Source organism: Mesoplodon bidens, assembly GCF_964165515.1.
Source record: "Mesoplodon bidens genome assembly, chromosome: X".
Classification (NCBI taxonomy): Eukaryota; Metazoa; Chordata; class Mammalia; order Artiodactyla; family Ziphiidae; genus Mesoplodon; species Mesoplodon bidens.
Genome location: NC_138163.1, coordinates 127,790,491 through 127,809,004, shown reverse-complemented (window position 1 = coordinate 127,809,004; position 18,514 = coordinate 127,790,491). Strand labels below are relative to the sequence as shown.

At 41.7% G+C, this 18,514-nt stretch overlaps 2 protein-coding genes across 5 annotated transcripts in view; one reads left to right on the top strand and one right to left on the bottom strand.

Moving 5' to 3' along the window:
* The window catches only part of CA5B (carbonic anhydrase 5B), a 39,436-nt gene extending 26,098 nt beyond the window's left edge, over positions 1-13,338 (top strand). For 3 of the 4 annotated variants that reach the window (XM_081221554.1, XM_081221555.1, XM_081221557.1), the window contains exons 4-8: positions 1,640-1,758; positions 3,715-3,810; positions 4,353-4,415; positions 5,472-5,627; positions 10,991-13,338. In XM_081221554.1, coding sequence (XP_081077680.1) covers positions 1,640-1,758; positions 3,715-3,810; positions 4,353-4,415; positions 5,472-5,627; positions 10,991-11,185 — 629 coding nt within the window. In that variant the 3' untranslated portion in view covers positions 11,186-13,338. The remainder of the gene's footprint in view (positions 1-1,639; positions 1,759-3,714; positions 3,811-4,352; positions 4,416-5,471; positions 5,628-10,990) is intronic. The other variant, XM_081221556.1, reaches the window with a different exon arrangement.
* The window catches only part of CLTRN (collectrin, amino acid transport regulator), a 228,804-nt gene extending 213,863 nt beyond the window's left edge, over positions 1-14,941 (bottom strand). The window contains exon 1 of the mRNA XM_081221542.1: positions 14,906-14,941. Within this exon, the coding sequence (XP_081077668.1) occupies positions 14,906-14,924 (19 nt within the window). The 5' untranslated portion in view covers positions 14,925-14,941. The remainder of the gene's footprint in view (positions 1-14,905) is intronic.
* Positions 14,942-18,514: the final 3,573 nt, after the last annotated feature.

Sequence of the window (18,514 nt, the reverse complement as noted above, 5' to 3'; positions counted from 1 at the left end):
AAGTAATGAGAATAGGCCAGGCTGGGAGCGTCTAAGAGAAATGGCAGCGGTAGCCACTGTGAAGAACTGGCGGGATCATCTAAAGGGGCAGCCATTTCTCCCATCCAGCCTCTTGTCACCTGGTGGAGGCCTGTGCTCAACATGGGCAGGGCATCTCATTAAGATGGAAATGTGCATTTTTACATGAAATCAGCCAGCTTTAAATGTTGGCAATGAATTGAAAAATGTGTTTAGTATTGTGTGGGTGAATCAAAACACACCTGAAGACCAGTTCTGCCCCCCACCTTTGCAGCCACCCAGAGGTGACATCTCCTCTCGGCTTTGCTCATCATCTTTGGAGGAGACGCACAGTAAGTGTCCAGGAAATGTTGCCAGTGTTTTTCTGGGGATAGGAGGGAAATGCTGGCCCTCTCCTCTGCCCTGGTCACTTAACTTGGGACCAGAACTTCAATTTCATTCCAACAGATTATACTGAACATTTGCCAAAGTCATGCTCACAATATGGAGCTGGCATAGAAAAATAAGAATTTTTTGGAAGATATTTTATGTTTATTTCACTACACTTTTGTACCATCCTATTAATTTAGTGAATCATGTGGTATTATTCTCTGCACTTCCCTTGCCCCTCAAAGAAAAGTAGTCTTGGTATTTTTGCTCACCTCTTACAAAACTTTTTTCAAAAAAGGAAATGACGTGAAATATTTATGAAAGCCGGTAAGATATATAGTAGACCACTGCATGACATATCCAGTGTATTTGGACCTCAGGATGACTGTACTCAATCATTTGCGTACATAAGATTCAACTAATGAGGCAATAATCTCTAAAATCATTAAGACAGATGAGATGGAAGGTTTTCGTGCTGTTGTATGGTTTAACCACGGACAGACATCACCAGAGTCTGATCAGATGGCAGAAATGAGGACCCAACATCCTTTAACAAATTCAAGCAAAAAAAAAAAAAAATTAGCACAACCCAAAGCCTGAGGAAGGGTGACTTTCAAAACTCGTATCTGAATATTTCCCCTATCATGTATTGATTTCACTAGTTCCAGAAAACTCTAGTCTAAACAAAAGGTATTTATTATTCAGCAGAGTGACACCAGTGGTAAAGTGTGTGGGTGACTCACATTGTTCACTCTGTCTAAAGGGAGATGGGTGATAATTTTTGACTTGCATATTTCCCTTTCCATTTCAATGTAAGGAAAAGAAATGCTAGTATCTTCAAAAATTGAAAAGCAAAGTATCGGTGCATAAAAAAGAGAGTATCTTTTGTACCCATATTTCAGTTTTATGAGATTGGGTTAGATAAATATGCTGAAAGAAATTTGCATTTTATTGTGCATAAAAAACACTGGGCACAGTAAATATAGAACATAAAACTAAGGCAAGAATTGGCCTTTAACAATTGTATGCAGCTTGGAGTGTAGTTAAAACTTGGTGTCATTCAGAGTGCAGGTCTCGCCCTTACACATGTATTATGTGTGGGGAAATCAAGTTTATAAACACTGGTATATGATACAGTGTGCTCCATTTAAAACAGTTCATATAGAAGGTCGACCCACAGATTCCACCTTTCCCCCACATTCCTCCACGACATGAAAAACTGTCCCCTGAATTGTTGGATGTGCCATTTCAGTGATCAAGGGAGGACCCCTGGAACACAACCACCGATTAAAGCAGTTCCATTTTCACTGGGGGGCCGTTGATGCCTGGGGCTCCGAGCATACTGTGGACAGCAAATGTTACCCAGCAGAGGTAAGTTGAGAAGTGTGGGAACAGTGACAACAGTGGAGAATAGGGGATAGTTCTGAGTTTCTAGTTCTAAGAAATTATCAGGAAGAATCAGGTAATTCCTATAAATGCTATGTAGCTCTCTTGGGGGCATATTTGATTATTCCCAGTTTACACATGTAAAAATGATAACTGCCCTCATTTCAAATAATATAGCAGAAATCAACCTTAAGAGCCTGAAACAGAATTCTTCCCGAATTCTACGCTAGGCTCAAATGATAGCCTAAAGAAATAACCCAGGGCTTCCCTGGTGGCGCAGTGGTTGACAGTACGCCTGCTGACGCAGGGGACACGGGTTCGTGCCCCGGTCCGGGAGGATCCCACATGCCACAGAGCGGCTAGGCCCGTGAGCCATGGCCGCTGAGCCTGCGCGTCCGGAGCCTGTGCTCCACAACGGGAGAGGCCACAACAGTGACAGGCCCGCATACCGCAAAAAAAAAAGAAATAACCCAGGCAACAGTGCGGGGCCACCAGGCCAAATGAACCCAAGTGAGAAAAGGTGGGAGCCTAAATGAAGGCAGTGGCAATAGAAATAGAGAAAAAGAGCACGATTTAACAAGCATTTTTAAAAAAATTAATTAACTTATTTTTTGCTGTGTCGGGTCTTCGTTGCTGCGCACGGGCTTTCTCTAGTTGCGGTAAGCGGGGGCTACTCTTCGTTGCGGTGCGCGGGCTTCTCATTGCGGTGGCTTCTCTTGTTGTGGAGCACGGGCTCTAGGCAAGTGGGCTTCAGTGGTTGTGGCACGCGGGCTCAGTAGTTGTGACACACAGGCTTAGTTGCTCTGTGGCATGTGGGATCTTCCCAGACCAGGGCTCAAACCCGTGTCCCCTGCATTGGCAGGCGGATTCTTAACCACTGTGCCACCAGGGAAGTCCCTAACAAGCAGTTTTTATTTTTTGTTTTTTGTTTTTTTTTAAAGAAGATGCTGGGGGTAGGAGTTTATTAATTAATTTATTTATTTTTGCTGTGTTGGGTCTTCGTTTCTGTGCGAGGGCTATCTCTAGTTGTGGCAAGCGGGGGCCACTCTTCATCGCGGTGCGCGGGTCTCTCACTGTCGTGGCCTCTCTTGTTGCGGAGCACAGGCTCCAGACGCGCAGGCTCAGTAGTTGTGGCTCACGGGCCTAGCCGCTCCGCAGCATGTGGGATCCTCCCAGACCAGGGCTCGAACCCATGTCCCCTGCATTGGCAGGCAGATTCTCAACCACTGCACCACCAGGGAAGCCCTAACAAACAGTTTTGACAAGCGTTTCTGAAATAAAAGCAACAGGACCTGGAGGCAGGGTCCTCTTCGGGAGAGGAGAGGCAGAAGTTAAACATGACCTTGAGGGTGTTACTTGGGAGGCTAGGTGAGGATTCGTGAATGGTGGACAAGGAATAATTTGTAGGGAAATAAAGGGAGCCAAAGGAAACAGAATTTTTTCTTCACAACTTTCCCCCTAATTTAGTTTTAAATGTTACCTTAAAAAGAAACACATCTTAAGTGGTTATCCCTTGAACAAGTTTGTCTTCAACTCCTAGTTCACGTAGGGAGAATCTATTTCTCTCAATATAAACATCTCTCCTTTAGATGCAAATGGATTTTGGATATGAGTGTTTCAGGCAAATCAGGATGGGAATGGACAAATGTTGCTCCCTCACTGAAATGTTATTCACTTGGAGATATACACATATATATGTATATAAAATTTTCTCCCCCCAATAAATCCCTGTATTCCAAAGTAGTATTAATTACTGCTCCTGCACGTATTTCTTCCTGTTCTTTAATTCTATCTCATTTTGCACCAGACTGTCATGTGCTTTTCTCAGTGGCTTTATTTTTGGTGAGGAAGCACAGTAAAATATCATATGTGAATAAGGCTGTCTGTTTTGGAGCAATCCTACATGGTCATGTGTAAAACCATCTTTTAATGGTGTTTCAGCTGCACTTGGTGCATTGGAATGCAGTCAAATTTGAAAACTTTGAGGATGCAGCACTGGAAGAAAATGGTTTGGCTGTGATAGGAGTATTTTTAAAGGTAAAAAAAAAAAATCTTACTACCTTTAAGTGATGTGTTGTATCCTAGGATGAAAAGATACAATACTGTAATTTTAAGTTCTAAGAATATTGAGACAATGTTTAAAATACAAGATTGTTATGAATATATTTCAAATGGTATAGAAATGCACAGTCCAACAGAGCAGTCACAAGCCACATGTGGCAACTGAGCACTTGAAATGTGGCTCCTAAAAAAAAAGAAAAGAAATGTGGCTACTTTGTGGAACAATTTTTAATTTTAATTAATTTAAATATTAATTGAAGAACTGATGCTTAAATGGAGCAGGACACCTTCACCTGCAGGCACGCTGACCCTGTCAGCAAACAGCCTGCTCATTTGTTCTGTGTCTAATTGAATTCAGTGATGCTTAAAACATTCTAAATTACCAGTTTAATTGTAGCTTAAGTAGTGTGGTTGGTTTGTTTTTATATAATCACCAGGTGGTTAATTTTAATTCATTCTGTTGCAGTTTCAAAAGTGAGATGTCAATTGTTGTTAATATTTTCTCATTGCTTCTTTAGCTAGGCAAGTATCATAAAGAGCTACAGAAATTGGTGGATATTTTGCCATCAATTAAGCACAAGGTAATTTTTTTTCCTAAATCACTTGAAATATAGTTTATGTCACAGTCTCAGAGTGGAGACACTAACAAGGCACTGTGAATTGGGAAAAGGTAATTCGCCTCAGTGTAATTCAGGCTCTCTTTGAAAGCTGCCCCTTAAGACAACTTGCCATTTATGATGCTTGTGTTGAGAGAGCCCCTGGCCCTGGGACGCTTTGCAGAGGACAGAAGGGATCCTGTTGGTGGGCACAGACGGCTCTGGTTTGGCTGCCACGCCACTGAGCACTCAGGGACTCTGGAACATGAGTCCCCTCCTCCGCTCCCGACCCCTGCTCCTTCTCAGTCCTGTGCAAACACTCAGGGAAGCCTTCTGGGCTCTAGCTACCCTCCCATAGGCAGGGGGCACAGAAAAGTTTGACAGAAACTTGGCTTGTCCAGCTTTACAGAACAATTACCCACATCCTTCAGGGTGGATACCTCTGTCCAGCCGTCAAGGTTAATTGTTCAATATTCAGAATCCCAGAGGGGCTGCTCTCTGGAAGTCTGTCTTCCCTCCTCTCCCTGCCTCTGTCTGCACCCTGCCCTCCCTCTCCATCTCCCTCCTTTTCCTCCTCCCTCTCTCACCCCCACCCCACCCCCATCTCCTTTCCTCTCTCTCCCTCCCTGTTCCCCTCTGTCCCTCTCTCTGTCCAGGATCCTGTCTCCTCCTAATTTGCACTGCATTTTAGAAAGGTGAATTCTATTAGTCTCTCTTGAAAAGGAAAAGCCTCCTTGATTATGCACCAGCTACCACCTAATGCCTCCCAAAGAGTTCAGAGGAGACCACCTGCTATAAGCTCGCTAGAACGGAGGGAGAAAATGGTTTTTGCTGTGTTCCCACTGAGGACTATCAGAAATACATGGTTAAGTGCAGGAACAAAGCATGGGTATGATTCTGTCCTAAGGTGCCCAGAGGTACCTGGAGCTCATCTGGACCGCTGCTGGTCCTCAGACGCCCCTAGAATCATCACCACATCATCTGATTCCTGAGTGGTTTTCACCATAAAATGATAACCCGATGACCCCTTCTCTTGGCCAGGACATGCTTGTGGAACTTGGGTCATTCGACCCTTCCTGTCTGATGCCTACCTGCCCAGATTACTGGACCTACTCAGGGTCCCTGACTACCCCACCACTCTCCGAGTCTGTCACTTGGATCATTAAGAAGCAGCCCATAGAGGTTGATCATGATCAGGTACGTTCTTTCCACATTTCTATGTAAGGAAATTCTAGTCTGCCCCTTTAAAACAAGGCTGGGCTCAAACTTTGGCATCAGTTCTTAACATCTTGTAATGCTCATACATTTTTATTAAAATGTGCTAACATCTTGTGTTAATTTGGATATGAATTAGGAAATGCTTCAAATTAACTAGAGAAAAGAGGTAAAACTTAGGAAACATAGGCTTTTTACTTCCATAGTTGTCAATGACATATGTTTTATGCATTGTATATTTTATATATAAATCGAATCTCTATATAAACAAGACCCTTTTAAAAGGAAGAATGAAGGCTGAAAATGGATGTGCTCAAACCCTTTAAAATCTTTAAGGGAATTTTGCTATGGAACCTCAGGATAAAAGCAGAACCCAACAATGTCCGTCCAGAAATTTTAAGTCAGTTGTTTTGACCCTGGAGTCTATTTTTTCCTTAGCAACTAAGTGGTGATTACTATGTGAATACACATATTCTATTTAATTCATAACATAACTGAACTGCAATAATATTTGCTTATGCTTGCTTTATGGGATTTTAATTAATCACAAAGCATTTTCACAAGAACAAAAGGTTCCAGAACCTTTTTTATGAAGCCAGGATAACTGACACCAACACCCACCAAAGATCAGACCAAAAAAAAAAAAAATGTACAGACTGGTATGTCTGAAGGATATATATATATATATATTTTTTTTTTTTTTTTTTTTTGCGGTATGCGGGCCTCTCACTGCTGTGGCCTCTCCCGTTGCGGAGCGCAGGCTCCGGACGCGCAGGCTCAGCGGCCACGGCTCACGGGCCCAGCCGCCCCGCGGCACGCGGGATCCTCCCGGACCGGGGCACGAACCCACGTCCCCTGCATCGGCAGGCGGACTCTCAACCACTGCGCCACCAGGGAAGCCCTGAAGGATATATTTTTTAAAAAGCTAAAATAGGGACTTCCCTGGCAGTCCAGTGGTTAAGACTCCACGCTCCCAATGCAGGGGGCACGGATTCGATCCCTGGTCGGGGAACTAAGATCCCGAATGCTGCATGGCATTGCCAAAAAAAAAAAGCTAAAGTAGTATTTTAGAAACAGAAGCCAGCAGTACGTTAAAAGAAATATATACTTTGTGAGAACCTATTGTATAGCATAGGGAACTCTACTTAGTGCTCTGTGGTGACCTAAATGGGAAGGAAATCCAAAAAAGAGGGGATATATGTACACATATGGCTGATTCACGTTGCTGCATAGCAGAACCTGACACAGCGGTGTAAGGCAACTATACTCCAATTTAAAAAAAAAAAAAAAAGGGATTTCCCTGGTGGTCCAGTGGTAAGACTCCGCACTCCTAATGCAGGGGGCCCGGGTTCAATCCCTGGTCGGCGAACTAGATCCTGCATGCATGCCTCAACTAAGAGTTCGCATGCTGCACTAAGAGTCCACATGCCGCAACTGAAAAAAAAGATCCCGCATGCCACAACTAAGACCCAGCACAGCTAAAAATAAAAAATAAAGAAATATATATTTTGTCCAAGTAGTAGTTATTCCAGTAATGCAAGGATGGTTCAATATTACGAATGATATTAATTCATCATATCAGTGGATCTAAATATATATAAAAAATAATCATTTCCATAGATTCTTAAAAAGCACTAGCAAAATTCAACATTCAGTTTTTTAAAAAATTTTCAATAAAACAGGAATGTATGGAGACTTCCCTAACTTGATAAAAGAGATTGATCTCAGTTCTAAAGTATATAGTATGCTTAATACGGAAAAGAGTATTACTATGTTAAATTTTAACTGAAGTTATATTTTGGAAGTAGTCAATATAATTAAACCAGAAAAGAAAAAATAAATTAGAGAAACAATAAAAAGAACTACTGCAAAGATAATTCAGTAAATAGTGGAGTACAATATTTATTTCTAGAAATCAGTACACTGGACATGTATAAATCACAATCAGTTAAAAGATATAATGGAGGGCTTCCCTGGTGGCGCAGTGGTTAAGAATCCGCTTGCCAGTGCAGGGGACACGGGTTCAAGCCCTGGTCCAGGAAGATCCCACATGCTGTGGAGCAACTAAGCCCGAGCGCCACAACTACTGAGCCTGCGCTCTAGAGCCTGCGAGCCACAGCTACTGAAGCCCGTGAGCCACAACTACTGAAGCCCGCGCACCTAGAGCCCGTGCTCCACAATAAGAGAAGCCACTGCAATGAGAAGCCACATACTCTGCGTACCACAACAAAGAGTAGCCCCCGCTCGCCGCAGCTAGAGAAAGCCCGCGCGCAGCAACAAAGACCCAATGCAGCCAAAAATAATAAGTAAATAAAATAAATTAATTAAAAAAAAAGATATAATGGAAGAAAGAATGCTACTTATAATGGAAAAAAAATACAAAATACCTTGGAATCAGCTTAACAAGAAAACTTAAAACATTTCTGAAGGACACAAAAGACTTGAGTTGATAAAATTCATTCCATGTTATTGAATAGGAAGACATCATAGACACCTTTGATGTCAATTCTCCTTAAGCTGTTATTGGCCATGAATTGTTTATTCTTCATAAATTTGATGTAATCCCGATAAATATACCAATAGGATTTTTTTTTTTTTTTTTTTTTTTTTTTTTTGCGGTACGCGGGCCTCTCACTGTTGTGGTCTTTCCCGTTGCGGAGCACAGGCTCCGGACGCACAGGCTCAGCGGCCATGGCTCACGGGCCCAGCTGCTCCGTGGTATGTGGGATCTTCCCGGACCGGGGCACGAACCCGTGTCCCCTGCATCGGCAGGCGGACTCTCAACCACTGCGCCACCAGGGAAGCCCCAATAGGATTTTTTTAATATAAATTTATTTAAAAAAAAAAAATTTTTTTTTTTTGGCTGCATTGGGTCTTCGTTGTTGCATGCAGGCTTTCTCTAGTTGTGGTGAGTGGGGGCTACTCTTCGTTGTGGTGTGTGGGCTTCTCCTTGCGGTGGCTTCTCTTGTTGCAGAGCATGGGCTCTAGGCACGTGGGCTTCAGTAGTTGTGGCACGCAGGCTCAGTAGTTGTGGCTTGTGGGCTCTAGTGCACAGGCTCAGTAGTTGTGGCACACGGGCTTAGTTGCTTCGTGGCATGTGGGATCTTCCCAGACCAGGGCTTGAACCTGTGTCCCCTGCATTGGCAAGCGGATTCTTAACCACTGCACCACCAGGGAAGCCCATACCAATAGGATTTTAAAATAGATATGCTACTTCTAACCTCACGTGGAAAAAGAAAAGTATAAATAAAGAGCCAGGGAAAACTGTGAAAGAGAAAATGAAAGATGATTAAATCAACCAAGTTATAAAGCCTCAATAGTTAAATAGTGCTGTACTGGTACACAAAGAGATCAACCATAGGATGAAAACTGTAGATTCAGAAATATGTCCAAGTACATATGAGAATTTAGTTTATGATAAAGGTTGCATCTCAGCCCAGTGAAAGGGAAAGATGAGATTATTGAGTAAGAGCGATGGGGACAACTGAGCAGACATTTGGGGGTGAAAAGTTGGACTGACCATTCAAACCTTACACAAGAATATATTCCAGACATATTAAATGTTATAAATACTGCCATAAAAGTACTTGGATAAGCATAGGAAAATCTTTTCATACGTCCAAATGGAGGAAGCTTTTCTAACCATATATCAAAACCGGAAGTCACAGCGATAGCAACTGGTAAGGTAGACTACATAATTTTTAAAAAAATTCTGTGTCATGAAAACCACCATAAACAAATGACAGAATACAGAGTTTGCTCATAAGCCTGGGCTTGGCGGCCTATACATTTATTCCGCTACTATCCTTCATATTTAAAAATTGACATAACACTGAAAAATAAATAAATAAAATAAATAAATCAGAGGGTCAGTGGCCCATGTGAGGACTTTTCAAATGAAATTTCAACACAGAAAATTCAGTAAGAAAAAAATGTTAGCTGTCATCAATAATCCTAGTTGCCTACAGTCTTACCACTAAGTGTTAATCATTGTTTGGATAAATCCTTCTGGTCTTTTACTTATACAGATACACATAAATCCTTCTGTTCTTTCATCTCTATAAATATATACAATTTTTTGAACAAAATGGAATCATTCTGTACATGCCATTTTGTTGCTCTTCTCACTCGGTGATGTGTGGAACATTTTATAGATAATAAACATTATCTTCAATATCATTTTTAATGGCTATATACTAGCTCATTTTATAGCTCTAATGAAATGTATTATTGATACTTGGGCTATTTCTAATCTTTTGCAATTAGCCAAATAAAAATAAACCTGAGCTACTCAGACATGTTCCTAATTAATGAGGGTATATGTGTGATTCGCAAGTACGGTCACTGTGTTTGGTACTTGTCCCTGGTCTACTTGACCTGAAGTCTTTAATCCAAACAAATCTTCCCATGCTTGCCTGCTGTGCCCTAGACTGTCCTCTCTGTAGCTACAGTGTGCCTGATTGAGTGAGGAAAAATGCTACAAAGAGCTTTTCCAGCTGGCTTGAAGTCAAGTGTTCTATAACATGGTTGCTCAGAAAGCCAAGGGGCTACTGATTGATGCTATTGCCACACTGGAAAACAAGTCTTTGATTTGGGATCACTCCTTTTATACTGAGCTGCACTGTTCAGTACCTTAGCCACAAGACAGTGTGGGCATCTAAATTTAAGTATAAATACATTTAAATTGAAACTAAGTTAAAAATTTAGTTCTTGGTCACAATGGCCACATTTCAAGCGCTCAGCAGCCAGCCATATGTGGCTTGTGGCTACTGTAATCAACACTGCATAGGACCTTTCCTTCACCGCGGAGAGTTCTATTGGACAGTGCTGGCAGGAGGCATGCGACTGCCTGTTAAGACCTCCACCTGCATTGCCTTGTCCGCAATGCCCAGGTGCGGTAAGCAATCAAGACTACGTTGTTTATGTTAAGGATTCAGTTAAATTTTGAAAATACAAAACATTTTTGGCACTGTTACCATATGCATCAAGCCTTTTATTTATTATCCTGTAGCCTGGCTATTTTGCCCATTTAAAGATGAGGTTTCTGAGAACCAAAGATGAAGTAACTTGGACTTGGCACATGGCTAATACGTGGGGGACAGGGCCTTTGACCGCCAGTCTTTGGATCCCAAGCGCCCCACTGGCTTCACCACGTCCTGCTACTCTCCTCACACAACATTTTATTCCCTGTCTAGCAGTGAAGGGATTCCTAACCAGAAGTAAATTCTCCTTCTGTATCCAATTTTAGACGAATGTTTCAGGGTAGTAAAAATGAAAGTAATTTATTCATGAAGTAAAGCTGTTTTTCTATTGAAATTATTTATGCTTCCTGTTTCTGTTTCTAGCTTGAGCAATTTCGGACCCTGCTCTCCACTTCTGAGGGGGAGGAAGAGAAAAGAATGGTGGACAACTTCCGCCCCCTTCAGCCCCTAATGAACCGCACTGTCCGCTCATCCTTCCCTCACGACTATGTGCTGAACATACAAGCAAAACCCAAGTCGTCTACCAGCCAAGTGACCCCCTTAGACGCCATTGTCTAGGTGGTCTCTTGCTTAAATATATACTAGTTCTTTAAAAATTGCTAACTAGACTCTTCTAAATGCCTGCATTTAATAATTATGGATGTGCCTTTCTTGGTATGGCAGCGCTCCTTAGTCTGAGGGAAGCTCTTTGGTAAACAAATTCTTACTTTTATTGATAATGATGTTTATCACTGAAGTACCAGCAAGAGACACAAATTTCTCTTATAGCAACCTGCTGGTAATTGTAATGTCTTTTTATGTGTGACATTTTTGAGCTGTCTTTTTATTGATATGTTTATCAATTGGTGGTTCTACAGTTATAAGTAGGGATGATAATCAAAATATTTAACAACTGGTAAGGCACAGACACTGACCATCCAGAATGCAGGCTTTTCAGAAACAGCCACAGGACCCAGATTGGTACTTCTTGGCTGAACGTTGGCTATGGTTTTAGGTATATTTTATTTTAAAACATGAATGAGTATTCTTTTATAAGGCCTTCTCAATGGGTATATTTGCCTTGATTTTCACTTGTCATTACTAGTACAGGATATGACTACTTACTATCAATTTATAATATAGAAAAAATATTTTGTGAGCTCCCTTGGCAGCACAGTGGTTAAGAATCTACCTGCCAAGGCAGGGGACATGGGTTCGAGCCCTGGTCCGGGAAGATCCCACATGCTGAGAAGCAACTAAGCCCGTGCGCCACAACTACTGAGCCTGCTCTCTAGAGCCTGTGAGCCATAGCTACCGAGCCCGCGTGCCACAACTACTGAAGCCCACACGCCTAGAGCCCGTGCTCCGCAACAAGAGAAGACACCGCAATGAGAAGCGCGTGCACCGCAACGAAGAGTGGCCCCCGCTCGCCACAACTAGAGAAAACCCGCGCGCAGCAACAAAGACCCAACGCAGCCAAAAATAAATAAAAATAAAATAAATTTATTTTAAAAAAAAGAAAAATATTTTATAATCCTAAAAACACAAGGGTTTACTTATATCCGGAAATCCTTTTGCATTTCTGAAAGTCAGATATTTTACTTAAAGGCTTGATCATATAGAAAGCACATGCAGAATATTTTAAAGAAAAAGCTTTAAGTGCCTAGAACTTAAAATTCTTTCATGATCCATTTACAGAAATACTTTTCAAAAGGCTAGTAATATAATAGTCTATGGTTTATAGTATTATTTTGAATTGTTTGTACATTGTTTCATAGAATACAATAATATTTTCCACAATGACAGAACTATCTTGACTTCCCTTTAAAGCTATCTGAACTTCATTAGTTGAGGTTCTGTGCAAGGCAGGTGATCAACATAAATCTCCTAATTTCTACAGTGGTTTAGAAGACTTTTGCAGGGACTTCCCTCGTGGCCCAGTGGGTAAGACTCCACGCTCCCAATGCAGGGCACCCGGGTTTGATCCCTGCTCAGGGAACTAGATCCCACATGCATGCCACAACTAAGAGTTTGCATGCCGCAACAAAGAAGCTGCATGCCGCAACTAAGACCTGGTGCAGCCAAAATAAAATAAATAAATAATGAAATAAATAAACATTTAGAAGACTTTTGCTATAATAAGGAGAGAAAGCTGTCAAATAGGCTAAAACCTAGATAATTCTACATATTCTGAGGAATCCATGCCACTGTTGCCCTTGCTTGTAAATACGTGGAATGTTTTTAATTGCCTATGCCTGTGTTCAAAATCAATACTGCATTTACTAGTATATTTCTTTCATTAGTATGCTAGTCATCCAATCTGCAAGATAAGGTTGGATGAATATACTTAACACTACTGAACTATACACCGAAAAAGGTTAAGATGGCAAGTTTTATTTTAATCTGTATTTTACCACAATTAAAAATAACTAATAAATTCAGTAGGGAAAAAAATAGGGTTGGAGTTGTATGTGTAAGTTTGGGGGCATATCTCTGCTCTTAAAAAAGGAAGGGGGTAAAGGCATTGCTTCTAGAGTGCATGCCTTCTCTGGAAAAGGGAAGCATGTATGCTCTAGGAAATGAGTAAAATCCTTTAAAAGATTAATATGGGGAAAAAGTTATGTTAACTTTATACATTTTATCTGTTTTAAACCATAGTTATCTTTAAAAGGTAAACACACAAGATATGCATTTTTCAGGGCACACAGGCTTCCCTCCTAGGTCTCTTGCAAATTCTTAATGCAAAATTCAATTGCAGTGAGTCTTCCAAATTGACTCTCAGAATGCCTGACTTGCCCTTCTATCTCAGAGATACAAAGGATGTATTCATAGGGTGTGTCCCTGTTGGCCAACCCTGATCAACTTACATCTGGTGTTCTGGTATAGTTATTAACACACCCTCTTTCACTCTCAACCATGTCCTGCTTTGCATGACAAATTCTTGGTCACCTTCTCTGCAGAGGTTATGCAAAATGCCTTGGGGATGTGGTTTCTTCCATGCCTTAGTCAGATGACCCCCAAGGGGGTGATGTAAATTTCCTGGCTACTGATACACCCTCAGGGGAAACTTTTCATGTCTTTTCTGCCTCCAAAAAGTGTTTTACTTGTGCCTTCCTAGACATGAAGGGGGAAAGTGGGCTTGAGGGCTGTCAAAGGGCTTGAGAAAGAATTCTGTACTAAAATTGCTGCTTATCTTCATTAAATAATATAATAAAACCCTTTCTTTACACTATTAATATTTGTTTAATGACTTTTTCTTCCTATTAGTTTTTTTGAGCATGTAAGGTATCTATACAATTAGCGAGACAACATGAGATCAGAGAGTGACTGGAAAACTCATGAGGGATTTACTAGAGAGGCAGGAATGGAAAGATCCACCCACTGCTCCCCAGCTCACCAATTTCTATGGAACCAGTGCACAATCTGCTGACATCACCAGTAGGGCAAGCTTCTAGCCCCTTTCTTCTTTCCCAGGGCTACATGGGTTAGGGTGAGGTTGGCTATTCTAAAACCAGGCATCCGGGCTTCCCTGGTGGCGCAGTGGTTGAGAGTCCGCCTGCCGATGCAGGGGACACGGGTTCGTGCCCCTATCCCGGAAGATCCCACATGCCGCGCAGCGGCTGGGCCCGCGAGCCATGGCCGCGGAGCCTGTGTGTCCGGAGCCTGTGCTCCGCAACGGGAGAGGCCACAGCAGTGAGAGGCCCGCGTACAGAAAAAAAAAAAAAATATATATATATATATAAAACCAGGCATCCACCTCAAAAAAGTTTAGGAAGATGTCTTTCCCTTGCTCACTTTGGGGACACATTCTTTTGGCACAGTATCAGCAAAACTACAGTACTGTAATCACTTTAGGTATTTTTCTGTTCACTAGAAGACTCAACTTTTGATACCTATTCTATTTAATGTTTTATTGTCTTTTTAATTCAACTTTAAGTTCTTTCGTGCAAAATTTTATTGATCAAAATGGTTACAGTTCAATTAAGCAAATAAGCTCAATTTGACCATGTAATTAGTACATATTAACAATACTGGCTACTTTACATGTAAATAGTAATGCATTCTTGTTGTTAGGAACTGAATGTTTGTATCCCCCCAAAGTTCCTGTGTTGAAATGTAACCCCCCATGTGATGCTATTAGAAGGTGGGGCCTTTGGGAGGTGACTAGCTCATGAGGTTGGAGCCCTCATGATGGGGTTAGTGCCTTTATAAAAGAGACCACACAGAGCTCTCTCAGCCCTTCCACCATGTGAGGACACAGAGAGATGGGCATCTATGAATCAGTAAGGAAGTACTCACCAGACGCTGAATCTACCATCCGCCAGCACCTTGATTGTGGACTTCCCAGCCTCTAGAACTGTGAGAAATAAATTCCTGTTATTTATAAGCCATCCAGTCTGTGGTATATTGTTATAGCAGCACGAACAGACTAAGACACTTGTCCCTGTGTACATTTTGATCCCTGCTTATCAAATTCAACCTACTCTTCGAAAATGGTACTTTGGTTTCGGTTCTAGGTGGGGATATCAACTCTGCCACCATTCCAGCAGTTGTGTTGCTTTGAGCTTATCACTAGACAAAAGAATCAATAAGAATATTAACTGAATGAAGAATAACTTTATTCACTAGTAACTGAATAAGAACTGACTGAATAAAGAATTGAATAAAGAATAACTACCGGGCTTCCCTGGTGGTGCAGTGGTTGCGAGTCCGCCTGCCTTTGCAGGGGTCACGGGTTCGTGCCCCGGTCCGGGAAGATCCCACATGCCACGAAGCGGCTGGGCCCGTGAGCCAAAAAAAAAAAAGAATAACTACCACTGGATAGTTCCCTGCTCCAAAGAAAACTTTTAATCAGTTGCACAAATATAGATTTGCATGCATTTTCATATTAATATGCATTTATAAGTATCTTATCTTGCTTTTTTTTTTTTTTTTTGCCGTACGCGGGCCTCTCACTGTCGTGGCCTCTCCCGTTGCGGGGCACAGGCTCCGGACGCGCAGGCCCAGCGGCCATGGCTCACGGGCCCAGCCGCTCCACGGCATGTGGGATCCTCCCGGACCGGGGCACGAACCCGTGTCCCCTGCATCGGCAGGCGGACTCGCAACCACTGCGCCACCAGGGAAGCACCCTTATCTTGCTATTTTAAGTGATAACTGTAATCTAGAAAATATATAAAGCCTTTGGCATAGCAAAGAGTGTTGGAGAGGACTTGAGACCCCACTTTATGTCCTTGAATAAATCTGGTGATTAATACTGAAATTAATGGTTGGTGAGAAATGAAATGTTCTTTCCTGAGAATTTCTGCATTGACCTTTCAGTGAGTCCTAGTACCATTGTTCTACTAGAGCAAGAAAAAAAACAAATTAATTGAAAGAGTTCCAACCTGGCATTCAGAGAGTAGACATTTCTTGCTCTCCCTTTATGCTTGCAATAAATGAAAAATACATTTATGGATCATTCTTTGGTCACTTTATAATAACTAAGACTCATATTTAGGGACTTCCCTGGTGGTCCAGTGGTTACGACTCCGCACTCCCACTTAAGGGGACGGGTTTGATCCCTGGTCCGAGAACTAAGATCCAGCATGCCGCGGTCAGAAAAAAAAAAAAAAAAAACCCTCATATTTAGTAATAGCATTATCTATTACATCATTTATATGAGTAAAATATTTTCTTTAACTTTTTAAGGACAATCAGCTATTTTCTACTGACAAAATAAGACAAAAGTTTAGGCCTTTTCCCATAGAGAGGGGATAAACCAAAACATACGTATTTGAGAATAAGTAGATGTTGTATTTCAGGCACCAAGAAAAACAGAAAATACATGTTACACTGCAGAATAAAGATAAACTTGTTCTATTTATCAGAATATCATAGTAGAATGTATCTTTGAATTACATTTTTACATACCTTATTTTTATCTTATGATTTATCGAATTCAAATGATGGTAACTGTAGTTTGGAAATGGAATTGGCTTTTAGAGTAACTTCTGTAATGAAATTAACTTGAGCAGTTTAAGCTTATTCATGAAAATGAATGTAGCGGTTAACTGTTGAAGATAAACATCTAACTCCTATAAAAGGAGATTTGCATTCATTTCTAAATCATAATAGAATAAAATCGAAATCTGTATCCTTTTTTAATTAGAAGTATCTTCCTAGAAGACATTCTTAGTTATTCTGACATGAAAGTCTGGTCTGATTCATAAGAAATGTTACAGCAACCCAAACACTGATGCTTTCAGAATGGCAGCAATTCTCAGCATAAGTCCTGGTCACAGGAACCAGCAAAATTGGAGATTTGCACAGCTATATTTTGTGCCACCCAGGGCATTCTCTAGTTAGAGGCCGTAACTGCCAAGTCTCCACCTTCAAGAAGTTTAAGATTTAGTGCCAGATGCAGTCTTATGAAGGCAACAAAGTACAGTATAGTGTGATAGGTGTTATAAAAGGTGAAATACTTGAGCTGGGAGCACCCGCAGGACAAGTACCTAACCCACTCTTGAGGGGGTTGGGAAGTTTTCACGCTGCCGCTGCCATTGATAACAGACAAAGTTTTGGGGACACTAACTATTGCCAGGCACTATGCCAACATATAGCATTCCCTTGATTTTTACAGATGAGAAAACTGAAGACTAAACATTAGGAACTGGGAGTTCCCTGGCAGTCCAGTGGTTAGGACTCGGCCAGAAAAAAAAAAAAAATTAGGAATTTACTCAAGATCAGAGAGCCAAGGCTTGAGTTTCCCAGTCCATCCAACTCCAAAGTCTATGTCCCTAATTACCGATGCACTGAGCTGGACAAGGTCCACTTGGAGGCTTGTTACTGCAAGTGTCTTTGTAAGAGGGAGCAGGGCAGTTTATGAAGAGTCTGGGCTTCTGCTGAATGATTTCAAGGGGGGGCTAGAGAAACAGGCAGCTTAGTAATTGGGTATTTCAGTAATTGTGATTTGGAGGAGAGAGGGAAAAAGGTAAGCCAGGGAAGTTATCCAATTATCAAAAGATGGGGGTTGTTAATCCTTTTGCAGTCGCAACCTGTCCTTGGGAGGAACACTTTTTTCTTGGTCTTATCCCTGGCCTTGTATGTGTAAATCACAGTCTAATTATGAGCAGGGTTTATTTTGCTTTCTCAGTCCCTTACTCTAGTTGCCCCAGTTTAATTCCTTGTCACCTCTCACCTAGATTGCGTTATTCCGGCTGTACCCTTTATATTGCAAATCAGAGTAATTTACCTAAAACACAAATATGATCACAACAGGCCTCAACTTAAAATCTCGCAACGGTTCTCTGTTCCCTACAAAGCATAATTAAGGCTTCTTGGAATGGCCCTCCTCCACAACCTAGCCCCAGCGGTATTCAAGAAATACCGCTGTATTCCTTGAAACTCTCAAATTGCCCTTTATATTCGATGGCCAAAATTCTCGCGGTTCTGGCAGATCCCACCTTGTTTCACCTCTTAGTGCCTTTGCTTATGCTGGTTTACCTGCAATTCCATTACCACCCTCTCCACCTGAGTAAAGGTCGTCTGCCTTCAAAACAACTCAGGCATCAGAAAGCTCTCCCTGAATCTCCAGGCGGACTATGTTGAGCAATCTTAGTTGCCTGTACCATATTATCTAATCTATGAATTGGTCCTTCTCTGCCTCTAGATTGTAAATTCCTTGGGAGTAGAGGTTGCACCTTTGCAGCCTCGGTAGTTAATTTCGCCTATAGAGCCGGCAGGTGTGAATAGAAGGGGGCGGCGTATGGAGCTTTGTCTAAGGCGTTGATAGGTGGAACCATGGAAGGAGGCAGAGCCTCGGACTGGAAAGCTAGGCGAGCAGCGTGTGAGAGAGATGAAGCTTTGTGAATGGACGAGGAGAAAAGGGGAGGTGTGACTTTAACTTCTTGGCCACAAGACACCTCACAA